General features: G+C 35.8%; 1 protein-coding gene across 1 annotated transcript; it reads left to right on the top strand.

Moving 5' to 3' along the window:
- Nucleotides 1-15,257: 15,257 nt before the first annotated feature.
- Nucleotides 15,258-23,455, top strand: LOC140862013 (topless-related protein 4-like). Its single transcript, XM_073265018.1, has 26 exons — nucleotides 15,258-15,388; nucleotides 15,633-15,735; nucleotides 15,826-16,005; nucleotides 16,120-16,233; nucleotides 17,727-17,885; nucleotides 18,001-18,192; nucleotides 18,293-18,402; nucleotides 18,495-18,544; nucleotides 18,654-18,951; nucleotides 19,067-19,176; nucleotides 19,250-19,319; nucleotides 19,468-19,541; nucleotides 19,648-19,743; nucleotides 20,017-20,112; nucleotides 20,216-20,343; nucleotides 20,436-20,673; nucleotides 20,762-20,902; nucleotides 21,010-21,105; nucleotides 21,220-21,348; nucleotides 21,462-21,572; nucleotides 21,666-21,848; nucleotides 21,923-22,038; nucleotides 22,177-22,240; nucleotides 22,382-22,570; nucleotides 23,023-23,192; nucleotides 23,308-23,455. Exons 2-26 carry the CDS (start codon nucleotides 15,653-15,655, stop codon nucleotides 23,453-23,455), a joined length of 3,345 nt encoding a protein of 1,114 aa, XP_073121119.1. The 5' UTR covers nucleotides 15,258-15,388; nucleotides 15,633-15,652.
- Nucleotides 23,456-23,670: the final 215 nt, after the last annotated feature.

Below are 23,670 nucleotides of genomic sequence, written 5' to 3'. Positions count from 1 at the left end.
CCAATTTTTATTAGATATAATTATTGTTTATTATAATTATCATTTTTATTAATTTATTTGTGATATAGGAGATTTAATGATTTTTAATTACTATTGTATATTTTAAAAATCCAGACATATATATTCAATCAAGAATCTTGTATATTCTATCAAATCTAGTGGTATTCAAAATCAACTTTTGTAGAATTTTAAAAAATGAAGTGAGATTCAACATTGACTTTTAAAAACTCTACACAAGTTTATATGTATTCAAACTTTCAATAGAATTTTAATTATTCCATGAAATTCAATCATTAACATATATTAAAGCATAAATTACAATTTTAAATTGTCATAAATTCTCTTTGTCATTTCCTTCCTCACTATCTCACTCTCTATCCCTTTCAAAATGCATATCTATATACGCCTATAAATTATTAATTCACTCAATAATTTTTTACAGTAGTTTGATATCAAAACCAAAATTATTAATGACGTCACTGAAATTTTTGAAATTTGTCATTGATCCTGTGATTTTTGTTTTATGATGTAATTAACCAGAATGTAATATTTAATACTAATTAAATATGATCCAAAAAACTATACTGCAGTTTAATTCTTACAGTCACGCAACAACACATGATAAAAAAAAATAAAATAAAGATAATTTATAGAAAAATTTTACGATACTATTGATAAAATAATGTGTTTCGTTTGTTGTCTAAAATATTAAAATTTCTTCTATTTATTTTATGACTGATAGTTTAAAATTCTACGAGATTTAAAATTATAATAATGTGATTTTTTACAAGATAATAATGTGTTTTTTTAATAAATTTTTTTCGAGAGTGTTTTTTAAATAAAATTAGTACACTACAATGGATTTAAAAATTTAAATTTAAATAAGTAAAATTTATTTTCATTAATAAATGAAAAATTATTTCAAACTAAAGATGTTTTATGTCCTGTCACCGAGAAGTGACATCGTCGTCGTTTAACAATTATTCATTTCAAAACAATAAGCCTTGCAGTATAGATTTAAAAATCTTGTATTTTTTATACATAACCAAATGTTTGTTCTTACAATTGAAACAAATATGCGGAAGCGATAAAAACACAGTCTAACAAAATTATTTAAAATGTAAAAATGTCTTTAATTACCAACACCAAAATATGTCATGGTCCTATTCTTCCACATGTTTATAGTTCTTATCTGGAGACCGATCGAACACAAAAAATTAATACATACACATATATTGATTGTTACGCCTTAAACGGATACAAATTTCTTAAATGAGATTAATGTTTTTAAATGCGATAACTTATCTTGTTTTGATAATTACAAAACTAGGTTATTATTTCTAATCGTTTAAAGTGAGACTTTGCAGATTAGATTATTATAAACATTATTATGGAGAAGAATATTGCGAAAATTACCGAGCATTTTTTATTCATCCAAATTCGACCTCCACCAGTCATATTAAAGTTTAGGATGCTCAAAAGCTACGGTCCAAAATTCAAGTCGATCCGACGGACGGATTTGGAGTTATGAATTTTTCAAAAGTACCACGCAGAATTAGAAGCAAAAATACGATGAAGTAACTTCAGAAAAATACCGAAACCGTTTGAATCATCTAAATTCGATCTCCACCGTTCACAATAAAATTCAGGATGTTCTAAATCTACTACCCAAATTTCAAGTCGATCCGACGGACGGATTATGAGATATGAATTTTTTAATTTTGTCGCGCAGTCTGAATTATGCCGAACGGACGCAACGAACCTAGGAACGGACGCAACGTTCCTTGTCAAGAACACGATCCAATTTTTAAGGAAAAAATTCATCCGAAAAAAGACGCAATGCGCCGAACGGACACAACGAACCTACGAAAGGAGGCAATGTTCGTCACCAACGCCGGAAGAATTTAATGTGCGCCGAACGGACGCAACGATGGCCCGAACTTACGCAACGAACTTGCCCGAATTTTCAGCTATAAATACATGCCATTTGAAGTCATTTGAACTCACCAATTCACTCTCATCTCTCATTTCAAGCAACATCTTCTCCTTCAAAGTATTCAAGTGATAGTTGAGCGTTTTATTCAAAATCGAGGGTTGTTTGTAAAATTTTGTGAGTTGGTTGCTCGGTTGTTGTAAACACTTGTGTGTGAAGCCAAGTGTATTATACGAGTGTTGTGGCTATCCTTGGAGCCCTTAAGGCCAAGTGTTGAGTTGTATCGGCGCGGTGATCGTGCTGAGTTGTACGGCTATCCTTGGAGCCATCAAGGCCAAGACGTTGAAGTGCTAGTGGATCCTTGGTTAATTGATCTTAACCAAGAAGGGGAGACGTATACGATTTATCGTCGAACTTGCATAAACATCTCTTATCCCTTTTACTTCTTTATTTATATTACGCATTTATTTACTGCGCTTATATTTGATTGATTTAAGTCTTCCGCTTGCGTACTAGCATAATCGCTTTAAATTGCTAAAGTTGCCAATAGAACCTAATTCCCCCCCATTAGGTTCTAACAAGTGGTATCAGAGCCACCTTTTTATAAAATATTTTCAAAAAGGCTCTATGGCAAATCTAGCTAGCGATTATGCTCAAGGGAAATCAACCAATCGTCCTCCTTTTTTTAACGGCATAAACCATGGATACTGGAAAAATCGAATGTCCCTATATATCCAATCCATAGATTATGACCTTTGGAAAGTAACTGTGAAAGGTCCCTACATACCTACGAAAGAGGTTGAGGGAGTCAAAATTCCTAAGGGAATGGATGACTTTTCAAAGGAGGATATGAAATTGATATCTCAAAATGCTAAACCTATGAATATTTTTCATTGTTCCTTAGATATGAACGAGTACAACCGGATCTCGATGTGCTCATCCGCAAAAGAAATTTGGGACAAATTGGAGATATGCCACGAAGGGACCAATCAAGTCAAGGAGACAAAGATCGATCTACTTCAACTCAAATACGAGACATTTGAGATGGAGGCTAGTGAGGATGTTGATACCATGTTCCGAAGGCTCTCTCAAATCATCAATGAGCTAGCCCAACTTGGAGAACAATATCCAACCAAGCAAGTGTGAAGGAGAGCTCTACGCGCCTTACCCAAGGAGTGGGATGCAAAGAGGACGACCATCATAGAATTCAACAAAGGCGACACCGCTTCCTATGACCTTGATCAACTCCATGGGACTCTAAAAACCCATGAGTTGGAATTGTCTACAAGGAAGGAAATAAAGAAAAAAGATATCAAGGCAAAGGGGATTGCTCTATCTAGCCAATCCAAAGAAGAAGATGAAGATGATGATATGGCACTCTTCGCAAGGAAATTCAAAAGATTTATGCGAGGAAACAACTTCAAAAAGAAGACGGAAAAAGAAGTTACATGCTACAACTGTCAACAACAAGACCACTATGCAAATGAGTATCCTCTCAAGAAGAAAGTTGACAAGGGAAAGAAGAAAGCACTCATAGCCACTTGGAGCGATAGCGATGATGATGAGGAGGAAGCCAACATCTGCCTCATGGCTAGGAGTGATGGCATCATCTCTGACGATGATGACGAGGTACCTTCCTATGATGAATTATTGCATGCATATAAACATATGTTTGATATGGTTAAATCACTTAGAAAGAAAAATAGAAACCTCAAACTTGAATTAGAAACTAAGGAGCATGAAAACCTAACATTAAAAGATGACATAGCTCACTTAGAAAAATCTTTTGATAAGTTCAATATTAGTAGTAATAAATTGAATAATCTACTTATCATGCAGAAATGTAGTTTTGATAAGGGTGGAATAGGGTACGGTAAGAAATCAATAGACTTTACTAGCCTCATTGCTAAAGCAAAAATGAGATCACCCCCTACATGCTCTTATTGTTGTAAAATAGGTCATGCTAGACATAAATGTAGATCTTTAAGATTTCAATATGATCAAAAGATCTATATGAAATGGAGGCCTAAGAGTACTTAACAACTCATTAGTTGGCATTATGAGATCATGATCTAAGGGAGTTCATCATAGACCGGTTTAAACTGCCTTGACTTACGACTGGTCTTCCTGATGAACACTGCTCTGTCCAAGAAAATAGGTTTTTAAAGGGGCCATAGCCCTACCTACTACTGGGAGCACTCTTAGAAAGTGGCGATGATGTTGCTATGAGAGACTGAACTCTTAGAAGTCTATTTTGTATCTCTCTTTTCTAACATTGTGGACCCAAAAGAACTAAAGGGTACCAAAATCAAATTCTTGTAGGGAAATAGGAAAACTGTTCTTCCTAGCATATGGTATCTAGACAGTGGATGTTCTATACATATGACGGGGAACAAGGAGCTACTCCAATCGATCAAACCAAAGGAGAAGGGATCTGTCACATTTGGAGACAACAGCAAAGGAGTTATCGAAGGAATCGACTCAATAGGTATTTATAAATCCTGCTTGATTGATGATGTACTCCTAGTGAAAGGACTTAAGTATAATCTACTAAGCATAAGTCAATTGTGCGATAGAGGTTATGAAGTCAAGTTCACTCCCCAACACTGCACTATATCACTCACATCTGACAAATCCATAAATTTCAAAGGATATAGAAGTGAAAATGTTTACAAGATTTCTTTAAATAATTTATTTTTATCAAATATTAAAAGCCTTGTATCCTTGAATGTTGATGACAACATTCTTTGGCATAGACGACTAGGTCATGTTGGTCCTAGTACCATAGAAAAACTTTTTAAACTTGACTTAGTTGTTGGTATGCCAAAACTCAATTTAAAATTAGATTCTGTTTGTGAGGCGTGTCAACTTGGCAAACACACAAGGGAATCTTTTAAAAGCAAAAATTTTGTATCAACGTCTATGCCCCTTGAACTTCTTCACCTAGATCTATGTGGTCCCTCGAGGAACGCTAGCCTGGGAGGGAAGCTTTATGCATTTGTCATTGTGGATGATTTCTCACGTTACACATGGACATTGTTTTTAGCCCACAAAAATGATGCCTTTGATTATTTTAAAACTTTTGTCAAACGTGTTGAGAATGAGAAAAATCTTTCAATAAAACAGATCCGTAGTGACCACGTAACTGAATTTCAAAATGAGAGTTTTACAAAATTTTGTGAAGAGAAAGATATCGGTCACAATTTTTCTTGTCCTAGGACTCCTCAACAAAACGGGGTCGTTGAAAGGAAAAATAGGACACTTGTGGAGATTGCGAGGACCATGATATGCGATCATTCTTTACCAAAATATTTTTGGGCTGAAGCAATGAACACTTGCTGCTACATTATCAATCGTGTATCAATAAGGCCAATTCTCAAGAAAACTCCATATGAATTATGGAGAGGAAGAAAGCCTAACATTTCATACTTTCGGGCTTTTGGATCAAAATGCTTCATTCATAATAATGGTAAGGACAACCTTGGCAAATTTGATTCCAAATCCGACAAAGGTATTTTTCTTGGGTATTCTACTACGAGTAAGGCTTTTAGAGTATTTAATAAACGCACTTTACTTGTTGAAGAATCAATGCATGTTGTATTTGATGAATCTATGTCTATAGTTTCTCGTAATACTAACGATGATGTAGAATTACTCGAAGAAGAGATGGCCTCCTCAAGCTTAAATGAAATAGATGTTTCTATTGAGGAAACACCACTTCCGAAGGATTGGACTCTTCACAAAGATCATCCTATAGATCTTATCATTGGAAGTCCTTCGAAGGGAGTAACCAGTCGCTCTTCACTTAATAATATCTGCAATGATCTTGCTTTTGTTTCACATGTTGAACCTAAGTGCATTGATGATGCTTTATTAGATGATTCTTGGATTATTGCTATGCAAGATGAATTAAATGAATTCAAGCGCAATGATATTTGGTATCTTGTTCCTAGGCCGCATGATAGATATATTATTAGTACTAAATGGGTCTTTAGGAATAAACTTGACGAGCATGGTACTATTACTAGAAATAAAGCTAGGCTTGTAGCTAAAGGATATAGTCAAGAAGAAGGCATAGATTATGATGAAACTTATGCGCCTGTTGCTAGACTAGAATCTATTCGCATGCTACTTGCTTTTGCTTGCTCTAGAAATTTTAAGTTATTTCAAATGGATGTCAAAAGTGCATTCTTGAATGGTGAATTAAAAGATGAAGTGTACATTGAACAACCTGATGGCTTTGTTGATGCATTATTGCCTGATCATGTGTATAGACTAAACAAGGCATTGTATGGTTTGAAACAAGCTCCTCGAGCTTGGTATGAAAAATTATCAACTTTCTTTCTTTCAAATGGTTTTTCGAGAGGAAAGATTGACATTACTTTATTTACCAAAAATGTCAAAGATGATTTATTGATTGTGCAAATTTATGTTGATGGCATAATATTTGGTTCTACTAACGAAACTCTTTGTCAAGATTTCTCCAAGCTTATGCAGGAACACTTTGAGATGAGCATGATGGGGGAACTTAACTATTTCCTCAGATTAAAAATCAAACAGTGCAAGAATGGGTTCTTTGTGAACCAAAGCAAATATATCAAGGAGATTCTAAAGAAGTTTGGGATGGAGAACACAAAATCATCATCCACACCGATGAGCACAACAATCAGACTCGACAAGGATGAAAATGGTAAATCTGTAGATCAATCTTCCTTTCGTAGTATGATTGACTCCTTACTTTATGCTACTGCTAGTAGACCGGACATTATGTTTAATGTTTGCTTGTGTGCACGATTTCAATCATGTCCAAAGGAATCACATTTGTTCGCCTTAAAACGCATTTTTAAATATCTTTCAAATACTCCAAATCTCGGCTTGTGATATTCGAAAAATTCTTTCTTTAATTTAAAAGCATACTGTGATGCCGACTTTGGTGGATATAAGGTGGACAGAAAAAGCACTAGTGGAACTTGTTTCTTTTTAGGAAACTGTTTAGTTTCTTGGTTTTCCAAAAAGCAAAATTGTGTTGCGCTGTCAACGACCGAAGCCGAATATATGGCTGCCGGTAGTTGTTGTGCGCAAATTCTTTGGATGAAGCATCAATTGCTCGACTATGGTGTATCTTTTTCAAAAATCCATATTTTCTATGATAACACTAGCGCCATATGTCTTACAAAGAATCCGATTCAACATTCGTGCACCAAACATATTGATATTCGTCATCATTTTATTCGTGACCACATCGAACGAAATAAAGTTGAACTTCAATATGTTGACACATCAAATCAAATTGCCGATATTTTTACAAAACCACTAGATGAAAATACTTTTATTCATTTACGTGGTGAACTTGGCATGATTGAGTTGTAATCACTTGTAGACATAAGTTTAAATTTAATGTCATATTAAGGGGGAGCTTAATATTAAATTCGAGCAATTTAATGTTGGATAATACAAATTAATTGTATTTATTCAATATTATAAGCTCACATTTTATGTGTATTATTTGGTATAAAATTTTCAAAAATATAATTCTAAGAAGAAAAATCCGAAAAATTCTTCAATTGTCCGAACGTTGCTTCCGTTACGTGCATCGTTGTTTTCGTTGGTAGACCTAAACGTTGCTTTCGGTAGTCCATCGTTGCATCCGTTCCTCAGCTTTTCCCGCCTTTGTTTAAAATTTTTACCGCGAACCTTTACCGCCAATAATACCAACGTTGCGTCCGAAGGACCATCGTTGCTTCTGTTGGTAGCATTCCCGCCTCATTTTTTAAAATTAACCGCGAAGTTTTACCGCCAAACCAGTAACGGACGCAACGTTAGACCATCATTGCTTCCGTTAGTGTAAATTTCCCGCACAAATTTTCCCGCCAGCACGAACGGATGCAACGTTCCCTAACGTTGCTTCCGTTCCGTCCTCTGCCTATATATAGAGGCCGAACTCATTTAGATTTTTCACACCAAAAACCATCTTCTTTCTTCCTCTTGCACAAAAAAATCTCTCCAAAATGGCTTCTCGATGTCAAGTTGATCCCTCCAATCCGAGGCGACGCACTCGTGCTCGTACCCAACCTTTTGTCCACAACCTTAACCAACCTGCTATCTCACGACCTATTTCTGCCGACTATAGGGATAGGCAAATTTTTCCAGGCCGTATTCTTGATCGCTCTTACTTGGCGACCTCTCATCTTCGTTTGTTGGATCTTATTGATTTCTAACAATGGGGTGCATTTTTCCAACCCTCTGATCCAGATTTCATCTATTCCTCCCTTATCCATGAGTTTTATGCCAATTTTGAACTCGAATTGTACAACGATGATATATATGCTATTTCAATTGTTCAAAATCGGTACATTCGTTTCTCTTTAGGTGATCTCGCTGCTTGGTTCTCTCTTCCTAGAAATGGACCCAGCGAGTTCTTTGCATTTAAATGGCCTGATGATAGTCCCGAGTTTAACCGCTTCGAGGCCCTTTCTGCTATTCTCGGTTGACCACCTCATGCTGGTGATGATCGACCATCTCTAAAGATGCTTTGTCCTGATTTTCAAATTATCCAAAAGCTGATAACTTCTTCCATCATTTCGCGCGCTGAAGACCACTCCAAGTGCAAATATCTGGACCTTTATGTCCTTTTTCACATTATTACTCAGCGACCTTTTAACCTTCCTAGGTTCATCATTCAGGTCATGCATCACACTGCCAAAAACTCAAAGAAAGTCATTCTTCCTTTTGCTCGGTTTATTAACCGAATTCTTACTCACTTTGACATTATCTTCGATGATTTGGAGAAGATGCCTATCACTGAGACTTATACTCTTGACCATGCCTCCATTACTAAAATGGAGTTGTCATGGAATCCTGTATTATATCGATGGGTGCATGATCCAGCTCATATTTTCACCCGCTATCATCCTGTAACCCACTTTCACATTCCTTTTTCTCTTATTCCTTCTTCCATTCAAGAGCAAGGATTTCCTTTTGGTTTCAAGGATTTCCTTTTGGTTTCACTGACACAGATATTCCTTCCTCTTCTACGATTCCTCCATCTTTTTCTACGTTTGATTACGGCGATCAACCTTTTTCCCCTCATTTGATGCCTCAGCCTCCACCTACTCTGGCTCCATCTTCCGATCGACTCTTTGAGTATCTTCAGCGGCTTGAGATCAACATGGATCGCAACTACTCCGCTATTCAGTCTATCCAGACATCGATCACGGACTTGACCTTAGAGATGCGAGGATCTTTTGTATCTGTCCATGACCGACTCAATTTGATGGAAGCAAAACTTCTTGAACAACCTTCGGATGATGACTCTTAGTTTTATATTTTGATGTATTTTGTAAATTCTCTATCAATGAAATATGCTTTTATTTATTGTGTTATTTATTTATCATATTTGTTTTCTTTTTAATTATCACAAAAAGGTGGAGAATTAATTTGGTTAAATATTCAAATTGGCTAAATAAAAATTGATTATGTGATAAAAAAATTTGTTTAAATTATTGTTACATTAAGGGGGAGCTTTTTATATGTATTTCAATTACACTTTATATCTCCTGTTTAACCAAGTTTTGTGATTATCAAAAAGGGGGAGATTGTTACGCCTTAAACGCATACAAATCTCTTAAATGAGATTAATGTTTTTAAATGCGATAACTTATCTTGTTTTGATAATTACAAAACTAGGTTATTATTTCTAATCGTTTAAAGTGAGACTTTGCAGATTAGATTATTATAAACATTATTATGGAGAAGAATATTGCAAAAATTACTGAGCATGTTTGAGTCATCCAAATTCGATCTTCACCAGTCATATTAAAGTTTAGGATGCTCAAAAGCTACGGTCCAAAATTCAGATCGATCCGACGGACGGATTTGGAGTTATGAATTTTTCAAAAGTACCGCACAGAATTAGAAGCAAAAATACGATGAAGTAACTTCAGAAAAATACTGGAACTGTTTGATTCATCCGAATTAGATCTTCACCGTTCAAAATGAAATTCAGGATGTTTTAAAGCTACTGTCCAAAATCCAACGGACGGATTATGAGATATGAATTTTTGAAGTTTGTCGCGCAGTCTGAATTATGCCGAACGGACGCAACGAACCTAGGAACGGACGCAACGTTCCTTGTCAAGAACACGATCCAATTTTTAAGGAAAAAAGTCATTCGACAAAAGCCTCAATGCGCCGAACGGATGCAACGAACCTACGAACGGACGCAACGTTCGTCACCAATGCCGGAAGAATTTAATGTGTGCCGAACGGACGCAACGATTTCCTGAACGGACGCAACGAACTTGCCCGAATTTTCAGCTATAAATACATGCCATTTGAAGTCATTTGAACTCACCAATTCACTCTCATCTCTCATTGCAAGTAACATCTTCTCCTTCAAAGTATTCAAGTGATAGTTGAGCGTTTTATTCAAAATCGAGGGTTGTTTGTAAAATTTCGTGAGTTGGTTGCTCGGTTGTTGTAAATACTTGTGTGTGAAGCCAAGTGTATTATACGAGTGTTGTGGCTATCCTTGGAGCCCTTAAGGCCAAGTGTTGAGTTGTATCGGCGCGGTGATTGTGTTGAGTTGTACGGCTATCCTTGGAGCCATCAAGGCCAAGACGTTGAAGTGCTAGTGGATCCTTGGTTAATCGATCTTAACCAAGAAGGAGAGACGTAGACGATTTATCGTCGAACTTCCATAAACATCTCTTATCCCTTTTACTGCTTTATTTACATTACGCATTTATTTACTGCGCTTATATTTGATTGCTTTAAGTCTTCCGCTTGCATACTAGCATAATCGCTTTAAATTGCTAAAGTTGCCAATAGAACCTAATTCCCCCCCATTAGGTTCTAACATTGATGATTTCTAAAATGTCATATAAATATATATCATGGCAGGTGTCACAAGGGCTAAGAACGCAGCGGCTCGCAACAACTTTTTTTTCGAGTTAATTTAGCCTCATGCATGTGGCTTGAATTGTCACACCAATTCAATTAGTCTACTGCCCACGAGTTTGTGTTTAAATTTATAGTAGTTTATGATCTTACTAATTAAGCCAAGCAAACCAACAAAATACAACAATTGTAACGAGGCACGTAAATTACGGGTTAACACCCAACCTTTGCATTCATACGCAGTCAGAATACAATAAGAAAAGCCAAGGTTTGCACAAAATGTAGGCTCACACTTGTGACAGCCTTGTGCAATTCATGGCGAAACATATAAACAAAAATGCATGCAGAAATTACAGCCAACATTTCGAGTAACCACCTAGCTAGCTAGGACAGGTGTCGCAACTTCGTGAGGCCAAATGCAATAATTGCTACATGCATGCATGCTGTCTGAATGGCACTTGTTTGTGCAGGTTTCCAAGTGTCAAAAACTGCCTTCCAACTGCCCCATATCATCAAAACCGTTTAACCTTAGTGTCCTACATCAATCCACCTCGAAATAGCTTACTCCACCCAACCAAGCTCAATGCTGCCAACACTTTTCTGCACCAAACACTTCCTCGCAATGTGCCAACTTGTTTATACACTTAGCCATCCCGACCGTGCCTATGGTATGCACCAACATAACTAAGTGTTAGCACCAACACTTAGCATCATGACACTCCGCATTCGTTCCATGAACTCGAACCAACTTCAAGGGTCTAACAACAGGGTATATAGCATAAACATAATATTACAAGTGGCTCGTAGCACTGGAATTCATATAATTTTCCATGGTTTATCAACATAAGTCCCTACATTTTACTACTACGAGGGAGCGGAACCATATAATAGTTTTCTATCCTTTGTATGGGCCCCTATAATTTCATAACTTAGTTCGGAATTCTGAACTCATGTACCATTTAATTTGATTCAAAATAGTGCTTGACAGTGAACTTTGTTGGGTCGATCAATCAGAGGATATAATTAAATCTTTTGGCATAACAAAATTCATAGAAACATGTTTGATCGAAACTTTTAAAACATATCATGGAATGAAAGAGATTTATACACATTCAATGATTTTAGAAAAAAACATTAGCCCACTTACAAAATTATGCTCAAAGAAAAACGCAGAGGGCTTGCTAGAATACTCGAGTTAACTCGGAACGTTCCTTGGCTCAAAAGTTGGACATCTAGAACTTCTTTGAATTCGAACAAAACTCGTCCATTAACTTGCCCAATTTTTATATTTATAAAATATGCTGACGTAACATCGAAAAATACTGACATGACATCGAAAAATACTGATATGTCAAGTTGTCACGTCAGCGATTGGACCAAAATAATTGAAAATTGAAAGTTATGTACTACACCAAAATCAAGTTTTGAAAAGTTACTGGACCAAAAAAATTATTTTTTTTAATAAAAATATAATTTTCGTACTTTATTCTTTCTTTACATCAATTTTTAAAATCTATTTTTCATGTTTCTATTTTTTTAAAATTTCATAAATATAAAAATTATTATTATTTTCTTATCAGGTGGTTTCAAGAAAAGATTTCTCTAATATTCTTTCTTTCCCCCTTTTTTCCCCTTTCTTCTTATATGTATTATGTGTATCTTTCCAAATTTTCACCAACATTGTCACCTACCATCCTATGTAAAACTGTCAAAACGAGCCGACGGGGTGGGCCAATCCACAACCCATCAAAACCCGCCGATTGGCGGGGAGGGACGAGCCGACCCACTATTTAGGCGGGTTGAGAAATTATCAACCCAACCCGCCTATTTGGCAGTTCGGGGCGGGCCAACCCACTAATTTTTAGTTATATTTGGCGGGTTGGGTCGGGTTGGCCAGCAACCCACCACTTGGCGGGACGTGGCGGGCCGGTCAACTTTTTAGACGAGTTGAAAATTTATCAACTTAACCCGCATATATAGCGGGGCGGGGCGGGGCGGGCCAACCCAGCGGGGCCAACCCACTTTAACCGCTTTAATCCTATGACATCGCCAAGTCACACATTGTTAAATGTTTGGTACAATGCATTTAATAGCTGAAAATGTTTGAAAATCATATAAATTTAATTTTCAAATTCGAAGGTTTTGATTCAAAGAGTTAAAATATCGAATAATTCATAATGAACATTACTATAATTGAAAAAAAAATACATCTTTTGTTAAAAAAATGAAATGTATATATAATATGAGAATTAAAATTTGAAACTAAAATATTAAGGGAGAATTATATTTTTGGTCCTATAATTTTCACATTTTTTATTTTTGGTCCCGTTAAAAGTAAATTTGTATATTTAGTTCTGTAACTTGCATTATTTTTTTTATTTTTAGTCCTGTTAACAATCAATTCACATTTTTAGTCATGTAATTGATTTTTTTTATTTTAAGTCCTGCTAACACTCAATTCACATTTTTAGTACTGTAACTTGTATTTTTTTTTTTCATTTTAAGTCCTGCTAACACTCAATTCACATATTGTTAATATGACCAAAAGTGAAAATACATGCAAGTTACATGACTAAAAATACAAATTCATCTTTAATAAGACAAAAAAAAAATCATGTAAGTTATATGACAAAAAATGCGAATTCAATGTAATAGGACCAAAAATAAAAATGCAAGTTACAAAACTAAAAATACAAATTTACTGTTAACATGATCAAAAATGGAAAATGTACAAATTACAAGACTAAAAATGTATTCTCCCAAATATTAATCTATCAAAAATTGAATAAATTTTTTTTTATTGGAGGTTGACAAAATCATGAACGAATGATTTTCCAATATTTCCAATCGCTACAAGATTAAAAATTAAATTGAAGGTATTAAATATGACCATATCTCACAATCATATTCTTTTATATATTATTTAACCTTTTTCATATTTATATTATAATAATAATAATTGTAATAATATTACAATACCAACCCACGTCCACCTTTTCCGGAAAGGGACAAAGTCTGCCTATTGCATGCGTGACTATACCTACGTCAAAATCCCTCTTATCACGATATTCAATTCTTCTTATCAATAAGTTAATGAACTTATACTGCCTTTAATTTAATTTGCTGGAAAAAAAAGATTGACAATCTGTTGACTTTCTTTTCCACAGTACACCCTTTTCACACACACACGTACACACCGAGATCTCTCGCTACTTTAAATACCCACAGAGGCACAGACACAAGAAAGAGCACACAGAATTCCTAGAGAAGCCAGCATTTGCAGAACAAAAAATCTTGCAAAAAAATAAAAATAAAAAAATAAAAAACCCAGAAAATCTCGATAGATCTTTGCATATCTTTCACTCACATTCGGAAATTCCGAGGTAAATTTGGAAGTTGTGCATGAATTAATGCATATGCGCACACATATTTTTATTAAATTTTTTTTTTGCCTGTTTTATAACCAAGGGTTTTGTGTTCAGTTTTGTTTGTCATGTGTTCTATGTGATTCTACATGTTCGATCTGCTCTTTTTTCTCTTCTTCTTTTTTTTTTCTTTTTTTGTTTTTTCCGGTTCTATCTCTTTAGATCTGTAGATAAATTCAATTCATATTGCAAAAAAAAAAAAGTCATTTTTTTTTTCTAAAAAATAAGAATGAGAAACCTTGTTTTGTGAAATTTTCTGCGTTGATGCCGTCTCATTTACGGGTGAGAAAAACATCGAAAATTTCGGTATAACGTACTTACCACCCCTGCTTTAACTAATTTGCATGTGAATTTTCTTGGATTTTGAAGGGGTGGAGAGAAATTTCAATGGATCGGTGGATTTTTAACAGCGTGTGAATTTTATTGGAATTTTTTTTGGTGGACGTTTTTCAGTATATCTTCCCAAATTTTCAAGTCACATGCTTTGTTAAATAGTTTGGTAAAATGTATTAATAGCCATTTAATGAAAGATGCCCAAATAATTTCAAAAATCACTACCTTCAATATGTAATTTAAATTTCAATGGTGCGCTCGATTGCATAAATCTATACATAAAATTCACACTCATCAAATTATAAATTTGTCCGGAGATTTAGTACGTACTTTATAAATATGCTGTATGTGTTGGATTTCAATAATTTTGATTTTAGAAATAAATTTAAAGATTTCAAATATAATTCAAATATTACATAATTTTAAATGAACATTAATTTCTATAATTTTCCTCTAATCTCAACCATAAATATTAAATTTTCTAAATAAAATTTTTTAAATATTACAACGATTACACAATCATATTCTTTATGTAATATTTTATAATTTTCAGATCCTTCGAATTATTTTATAATACCAAGCCAAGTGTACTTACACCATGAAAGACACCTTTATATTTTCTCACACACATCGAGGTAAGGCCTCTAACTACTATATAACCCCTCTTCGGACAAGACAAATAGAGCACATAATTTAGAAGAAAAAAAAATCTAGCTTTTGCAAGAAGAAAATCTGAAGAAAAAACCAAGGAAAAAGCTCGATCTGTACGTATCTTCTGCTAAAATTCGGAAATTCCGAGGTAAAACTGTTTGTGTGCATGAATGTATGTGTACTCATGTTAATTTGGTACAGTACTAGGTTTTGTACATGCTCAATTTTGTTATCTCATGTCTTTGTATGCGAATTTTCATGTTCCATCTGCTTTTTTTTTTTTCTATTATATTTGTTTGGATTCTTGTCTCAGGATTCAATGTATCCTGCAAAAAGAATCTGTCATTTTCGGAATTTTTTTTAACTGGTTTTAACATGCATGTCTTCTGAAGTTGTTTGTTAGTACAAAGAAATGGCGGCTTCAATCAACAGTGAGATGGTTTTCTTGCTGCTTCAGTTTCTGAACGAGCAGAACTTCAACACCACCGCACGCATGTAAGAATTAAGATCCGATCCCTCCTTTTTTTTTTTGGGAGATAATTGTAATAACATTTTTGTTAATTTTTACGCCGCTGACGATTGGAGGTTGGAGAAGGAATCGGGGTTTTTCTTCAACATGAAGCACTTTGAGGAGATGATCAATAAAGGCGAATGGGATGAAGTCGAAAGTTATTTGTCATCGTTTGCTAGGGTTCATGAAAATCGTCACTCCACGAAGATTTTCTTTGAGATCCGAAAGCAGAAGTATCTCGAGGCCCTTGATAAGTGAGCATTGCTAGGTTTTTCTTGTTTTTTTGTGATAAAGTTCAATCAGCTAAGTGTTTTAATTTTTTTAAAATTTTATTTGGTGTTGATGATTTTGTTTCTGGTTATCACAAGGCACGACAAGGATGCGGCTGTTGAGATTCTTTCCAAAGATCTGAAAGTGTTTAAAGCATTGGATGAGAATCTATATAAGGACTTGACGATGCTTTTGACTTTGAACAACTTTAGGTATAAGTTCTTTGTCGTATATACGTGTCGTTGATGATTATCGTTATTGCATGCGCCTTCTGGCGTGTTTATGTATCGGTGATGATTGTTACTGTGCATTTTGTGTGTATATAAATCGGTTATAAAGATAGTTATTGCATGCATGCGTTGTGTTCATCTCCAGAATGTGTTTCATGCATGCAGCTGCTCTTATTTTTATAACAAACATGTTTCTCATAAAAACTTACTGTTAATATGATCTTAGAAACTGATAAATGCTATTGGGTTTTGGAGAAATTAGGTATAATAATTTTTTGTCATGTATAGGTATTTTTTTTCATGATACTGCATATTAATGGATTCATTTCAAGAATATGTTTCATGTTGCACTAGTTTTTTTGTGAAGATGTTTCCACTGTTATATATTCAAAGTGATACATTCCTAAATTAAAAAAAAATACCATCAACTTGATCTTGTAAACTGATAATTCACATTAAAACTCAATAAAATTTGCATAAATATCCCATAATTCTGATAAATTTTTTAAATAATTTTAGACAAAATATCCTTTAAATTTTAATATGCAAACACTAATAAAAGTTCATGAGTAATAACATTAACTTTTATCCATAATTAATACTAGCGACTGACACGCATATGTTATATATGCAAAAAGTAACGAATCCGAGACATAGAGATTTGATGCATGTGGTGATGATTTTTCTTTGGGTGTGAATTGAAAAAGGTTTTTTTAAAAAAATTGCCAGGGAAAATTACTCACCGAAAATAAATTTTGTCTACAATTCCGTCGCAAATTAGGGTTTTTTTTGTACTGGTATTTTCGGTATAATAATAATAAAAATTAGCGACCGAAGTTGTATATCCATATAAATTAACGACGGAACTCTGTATATCCATAAAATTTAGCGACAAAACTTGTATATCCATATAATTTAACGACCGAACTAGTATATCCATAAAAACTAGTGACGAAACTTGACAGAAGTTCGAGTTATGTAGCTATACCTAATTAATGATGACCATAAAAATGATATGTTTGGCTAGGAGTGTAAACAAATCAAGTTATCTCTTCTTAATTGTCTAGATTCAGTTCTTTTGCAACCCTAATCTAGTGTTATGCACACCCCATCCAAATATAATTAGCGATGGAAATTTGGATTCCGTCTTAAATTACAAATAAATTAAATTAGAGATTACCCTAAATATCAATTGATATCATGTCATGATAAATTTATTCAAATTTAATCCATTAGCATATGTGAAATTTCAAATTTGTACTCATAAGTTTTCTTGCTTGGAGTTTACATGCCTTCAAATAAATATTCATATGCATTGTTACTACAGTCTCCACATGATTCTTTTATAATGTTTTTGCATTCAATAACTGTGAGAAAAAAAACGATTCTCATAGCTTATTTCATTTTCAAGATCCCACATTTATATATTCCATATATCTTTGTGCTTATAATGAAACAATTCTCAATTCCTGCAGGGAGGTTGATAGGCTTTGTATGTATAGAGATGGCGAGACAGCCAGGATGTTGTTGTTCATTGAATTAAGGCGATTGATTGAGGCGAACCCCGTCTTATGTGATAAGCTTCTGTTTCCCTCTTTTCAGGACTCGAGGTTGAGAGCTTTCATCAACCAGGGGTAACAAGTCAATGAAATGATAATGAAATCAACATATTTTTAGTAGTTTTTTATCATTATCTTAATGCAAATACGATCGATCCATTACCATATACTTATGCTCGGATTAATGCAGGTTGAATTGGCAGCATTATCTCTGCAACAATTCATTGCCAAATCCTACCATCAGATCTCTCCTCGTGGACCATGTTTGCGGAGAGGTGAACAGTGCTCAGGCGTCATCCTCCGAGGCTAATGCATCGACTAGGCCAACACCTAGAGGTGATGGATTAATTCCAACCGGAGCTCCTGTAGTAAGTCATTCGAAATGTCTTGCATGTTTACCTTTTACTTGTTATAGGTTATCTTATAAGATGATTTTATATTATTGTTGTTCGCTTCTTTCAGCTGTCGTTAACGTTGCAGACTCCTCCCACGACAACTTCACTAGCCGGATTGATGGCCGGTTCGTCCTCCTTGCCAAACCAGCTGGCTGTTTCTGTTAGACCTATGGGATTAAACCCTACTAAGTATTCTGGCAGGGTTTTGAATTTTGAGTTTCATTAAAAAAAATATTTTGCTACTCAATGTATTTGAGATTGAAAACTAAATCTTACTTTGAATATGCAGCTTCTGAACTGGCGTGGGGGAGATCATTGTCACTCGGAGCACCCGAGGAGGTAATGTATTTTCCATGCACGTAAATTTGTTCAACCTTTTGATCCAAAATACTAGTTATTCCTCATAGATTGTGTAAAGTCTTGTACATTAATGGTTATATGTTTTCAGGCCATCAACATGCAAATCGACGAAGCGGGGCCAAGTAATGCACAACCCTTGCACACGCATGTCGACGAAGCAGGGCCGAGTGATGTACTGCCCTTGCACATGCAGATCGACGAAGCAGGGCCGAGTGATGCACAGCCCTTGCACACGGTGATCGATGAAGCTGGGCCGAGCGATGCAGAACGTCGTCCCTTGCACTCACATGATCAAAACTTGCCGACGACTGTTGTGGCAAATTTGAATCAAGGCTCAGCTGTGAAAAGCATGGATTTCCATTCAGTTCAACATACTTTTCTTCTTGGTTAGTTGTCCATATTTATATTAATTTCTCGAATAATCAATTATTTTAGTGTGTTCTCTTTAACACACTTCATATTTATGATTATCTCTGCACGTATATTTTGTTTCCTATTCAGTGGGAACAACCACCGGCGACGTCTCTGTGTGGGAAGTGTGTTGTAGGAGGATGCTCGCCTCTAGAAATTTTAAAGTTTGGGACATCGGTGCTTGCTCGTTGCAACTACAGGTATGTATGTATGTATAGGTTTGTGCTGATAAATACTCTTTTGCTAATTTTGTATTATGCATTTTATTTCTAGGTTTCTCTAGCGAATGAATACAGTGCATCAGTGACTTGTGCAAGGTGGACTCCCGATGGAAATGGATTCGGTATGTTTCGTTATTGGTTTTTAATTTTCCTTCGTTTCGAAAACAGAAATAATCTAGCATGATGCATGAACAAATTTCAATGAATCTTTAATTAAAAATATGAATTCCTAGTTATGACATTTTTCTAATTATAACTAATATTATCCAGGGGTTGCATACTCAAAGCACATGGTTCAATTGCTTTCTTACCATGGTGGTGATGACTTAAGAAACCATCTTGAGGTTTAATTTGTTCTGTTCATTTCAAAATCGATCATGTTTCATATCATCGGTCTAAATTAGAATTCGATCCATTCGGCCGAAAATGATTTTTCTGCTGTAATTTTAGGTTGAGGCACATGTCGGAAGCATCAACGATCTCGCCTTCTATCATCGGAACAAACAACTGTTGTTCATCACTTGTGGAGAAGATAGAATTGTCAAGGTTAGTATTTTTAAAGAAACTAGTTTAATTTGATGCACATGCATTGCACGTCAGCAATTTACATACCTATAATGTAATTAATGTGATCTTTTTTTATCGTAAATGCAAAGAAAATTCCTTCTTTTTATACAGTTAAATGGATAGTATGCACATCGACAATAAATTTCAATTTTAATCACAATTTAAAACTTTGCACATCATTCACACTTTTATAGCACGAAATATGCACAATACGAGTCGGTACGTGGAAATCTCACCTGGTTTTTCTGTTAGGTTTGGGATGCAGCTACCGGCATTAGACTGCATGCTTTCGAGGGACACAATTCGCCTGTCTATTCTGTGTATCCGCACATCAAAGGAGACATTGATGTAAGACTTCTCGCAATTGGCCTTTTCCATGATACGTACAATGGTTATGATCAGATTTACAAACATTTTCGAACACTGCCGTAACTGCCTTCAACTGTTTCAGTTCATCTTATCCACCGAAGTTGATGGAAAGATCAAGGTGTGGATGTATGACGACGAGGGTGAAAGAGTCGATTACGAGGCTCCTGGTCGTTCATGTTCTACTATGGCTTATAGTGCAGATGGGACTAGGTGAGAATAAGGGTACTAACAATATTTGGCCATACCTGGATTTTGCTGCTTGTTATCTATTTTACATGTGCATGCATTGATCCAATCCTTAGGTTATTCTCCTGCGGCGCGAATAGAGAAGGCGAATCGCACTTGGTGGAGTGGAATGACACCGAAGGAACGTTGAAAAGGATGTATCTCGGGCTAGGGAAACAAACAGTCCTTGAAAAGGTGCATTTCGACACGACAAGGAACCGGTTCTTGGCTGTGGGCGACGAATTCGCGATTAAGTACTGGGACATGGACAACATCAACCTCATGTGCACTGCTGATGCAGATGGTGGTTTACCGGTAACAAAATTAACTAGAAATCTTGAAATTAATTTTTAACTTGATAGATTTTTTTGTGAGTAAGAAATTAAATGTGTTTCTTTTCCAGGCTTCCCCTTGCATTCGGTTTAACAAGTTAGGAACACTGCTCGCGGTATCAACAAACGAGCACGGTGTTAAGATACTTGCCAATGCTTCTGGTAGTCAGCTGTTCCGCTTAATCGGAGATCATACCGGCACCTCTTCAAAGGTTAAAAGGAAAATAATGAAGATTTTTTTTTTTGGAAATAGAGCATTGTGATAATTTGCACGTTGTTATATATGTAAGTAATCATATGTTCAGTGTTTGTTATTCAGGCACCTTTGATTGTCCCATGGGGTGCTTCCAGTTCCCGAGCCGGGACGTCGTCTAACACTGCCGTGCGAAAAAACATGCCGTCTATTACTGTACTGGTGAGATGGGAGTTTAATTAATAATTTACACGTTAGGAGAAACATGTACTTTCATCTGTTTAATGGTCAAAATGCCTGATAGATGTTTGTTTTTGGTTGTGTATATAAATATAGGGCGACGTAGATGCGAATCTTGTGATTTCTAATGAGAAGGGGAAATCCAAGATTTCGAGGCCAATCGAGATCAACCAACGATCTCAACTTCGTTCCTTGAAGCTTCCTGATCGTTTTTTGCCAGTGAGGGTACGTATTTGTGCTGCATTATTTGCTAAAAAATCATATGATATATATCTTGTTTTAATTCTTTTCGAGTCATGCATGTTCACACATGTGTTCTAATTTGAAATTGTATATAGATTATGAAGCTGGCTTATACACATTCTGGGGATTGCATATTAGCTCTAATAGGCAATTCAATCCACGAACTATGGAAATGGAGGAGGAACGACATGAACGTGGATGAAATGGTACGTATGCTTCGAATTCTATTTTCCTACAAACGTCGTCCCTTGCCTCGTCGTGCTTCGCGTTTAACCAATGCATCGTTGTTTTCGTCTTAGGCGACCACTGGCGTCGTACCTCAGCTCTGGCAGCCTTCTGGGGGAATGTCGATGATAAACGACATTAGTGGCATGAACCTAGAGGTAGCCCGAGTTCCTTGCTGTGCACTTTCGAAGAACGACGTGCACCTTGCGTCTTCATCGGGAGGAAAGATCTCCCTTTTCGATATAACAACATTCACGGTAAAAGCCATAATGCAGCAATTTGCTTTCTTGTTTCATGCACGTAAATGTTTTTTAACCGTCGTTTGATGCAGCGGGTGAATGCTTTTATGACCCCTCCTCCGGCGGCTACGAGCCTTGCCTTTTTCCCTGCGGACAACAATGTTCTAGCCGTCGGAAGAGAGGATGGCGCCATACTGATTTACAACACGTAGAGGGACGAGGTACATATCGTTGAAAAGAAACGGAGTACTCTTGATAATCCTTTCTTTCAACTCAAATTTGCTCACTCAAAGTGTTGTGTTTTATATATGCAGTTGATAGCCACGCTGAATGGTCATTACAAGAGAGTTATCGCCCTTGCATTTGCTACTGCTCTAGACGTCCTTGCGTCCTTAGGAGAAGACGACGAGGTTAGTTTCACGTTCCACGTTGGTAGGATAGAGGTCCTGAGAGTTCTATGATCTTGGACAACTCTCCCCCTTTTTTAGATTGAGTTAGGTTCAAGTCTAATTTCGTAATGCCCTATACCCTTGTGCGCCTTTCGTTTCCAGCTTTGCCTTTGGAGCACTAGCGTATGGCGAAAGAAGGAGAGCAAGTCGTTGCAAATCGCTCCAGAGTGCACGCCGAGTCTTCATGCACAGAGCCGACTGCAATTTCATCCGGATCAGACTCACTTCTTGTTCTTTCACAAGATGCTGATCACGGTATACAATGCATCTAAGCTCGAATGCATCCACCAGGTACGAGGGAGTCTATTTAGACTTTAGTTCTTTAACTTTTTTGTGCTAAAATTAAATTTGGTTTTCCTTCTTTTGGCCTATATTATGAACGAAAAATATACGTTCTTTAACTTTTTTGTGCTAAAATTAAATTTGGTTTTCCTTCTTTTGGCCTATATTATGAACGAAAAATATACCATGTATTGAGATTTCAAATCTTTTAATTTGTGCTATTCATGTCTAAACTGGTAAAAATCACGGACAACTTAGAATATAAAGATTCACTACCTTGGAAATCAAGTATATTTAATGTGTACAACAATTGTGCAAAAGTATATAAACTGTGTGCAAAAATTGTGTAAAAAGTGTGCAGCTAGAAAATCGAGCATTTCGATTCAGGCCGAAAAGAATATATATATATATAGTGCTGCCGACTCCTAGGACACAAGCTCACAAGAAGCTGATTTGTGCAGTGGATCCCGGAGAGATCGAGTTCAGCAATAACAGGTGCCACATTTTCCTGCGACGGCCAGTCGATTTACGCTACATTCGACGATGGAAGTGTGGGTATCTTCTTTGCACCAGCACTGCAAATCAAGTGTCGGATCAACCCCACCGCATATATAGTGCTGCCGACTCCGAGGTACATAAAATATGATCTAAACACTTTTGAACAAAACATGCACATAGTTTGCACTCACATACATATATATTCCACTTGCATTTATAATATATATTATCTTGATATTTTGTTACAGCTCGAGAATTTATCCGTCAGTGGTTGCTGCTCATCCTTTAAAGCCTAACCAATTTGCAGTCGGGCTCACCGATGGTGCAGTGTGCGTGCTCGAGCCGTTGGAAACCGAAGAAACTTGGGGCGTTGCACGTTCGAGCAGAGCAACTTAAGGTAGTGAATGTCATTTTATGGATTTTTTTTAATTTTTTTTGGGAAAGTATTTTATTTGACTGCATGTTAAATTTCTTGGATTTTGAAGAGGTGGAGTACTGAGAAATCATCAGTGAAATTCCGGGCTTCTGAAGTTGTAAAATGGCGTCTTCAATTAACAGAGAGATGGTTTTCTTGCTGGTTCAGCTTCTGGACGAGCAGAACTTGAAGAACA

This window comes from Henckelia pumila, chromosome 4 (genome assembly GCF_033568475.1).
Source record: "Henckelia pumila isolate YLH828 chromosome 4, ASM3356847v2, whole genome shotgun sequence".
Classification (NCBI taxonomy): domain Eukaryota; kingdom Viridiplantae; phylum Streptophyta; class Magnoliopsida; order Lamiales; family Gesneriaceae; genus Henckelia; species Henckelia pumila.
Note: the sequence above shows the minus strand (reverse complement) of the source record. Positions and strands in the feature narration are given on the sequence as shown.

Bases quoted from the DNA above. Each gene is read 5' to 3' on its own strand.
- LOC140862013 (XM_073265018.1), top strand. From the start codon at position 15,653: ATGGCGGCTTCAATCAACAGTGAGATGGTTTTCTTGCTGCTTCAGTTT. The intron at 18,545-18,653 runs GTAATGTATTTT...ATATGTTTTCAG, and splicing joins CACTCGGAGCACCCGAGGAG to GCCATCAACATGCAAATCGA. The intron at 19,542-19,647 runs GTTTAATTTGTT...CTGTAATTTTAG, and splicing joins ACTTAAGAAACCATCTTGAG to GTTGAGGCACATGTCGGAAG.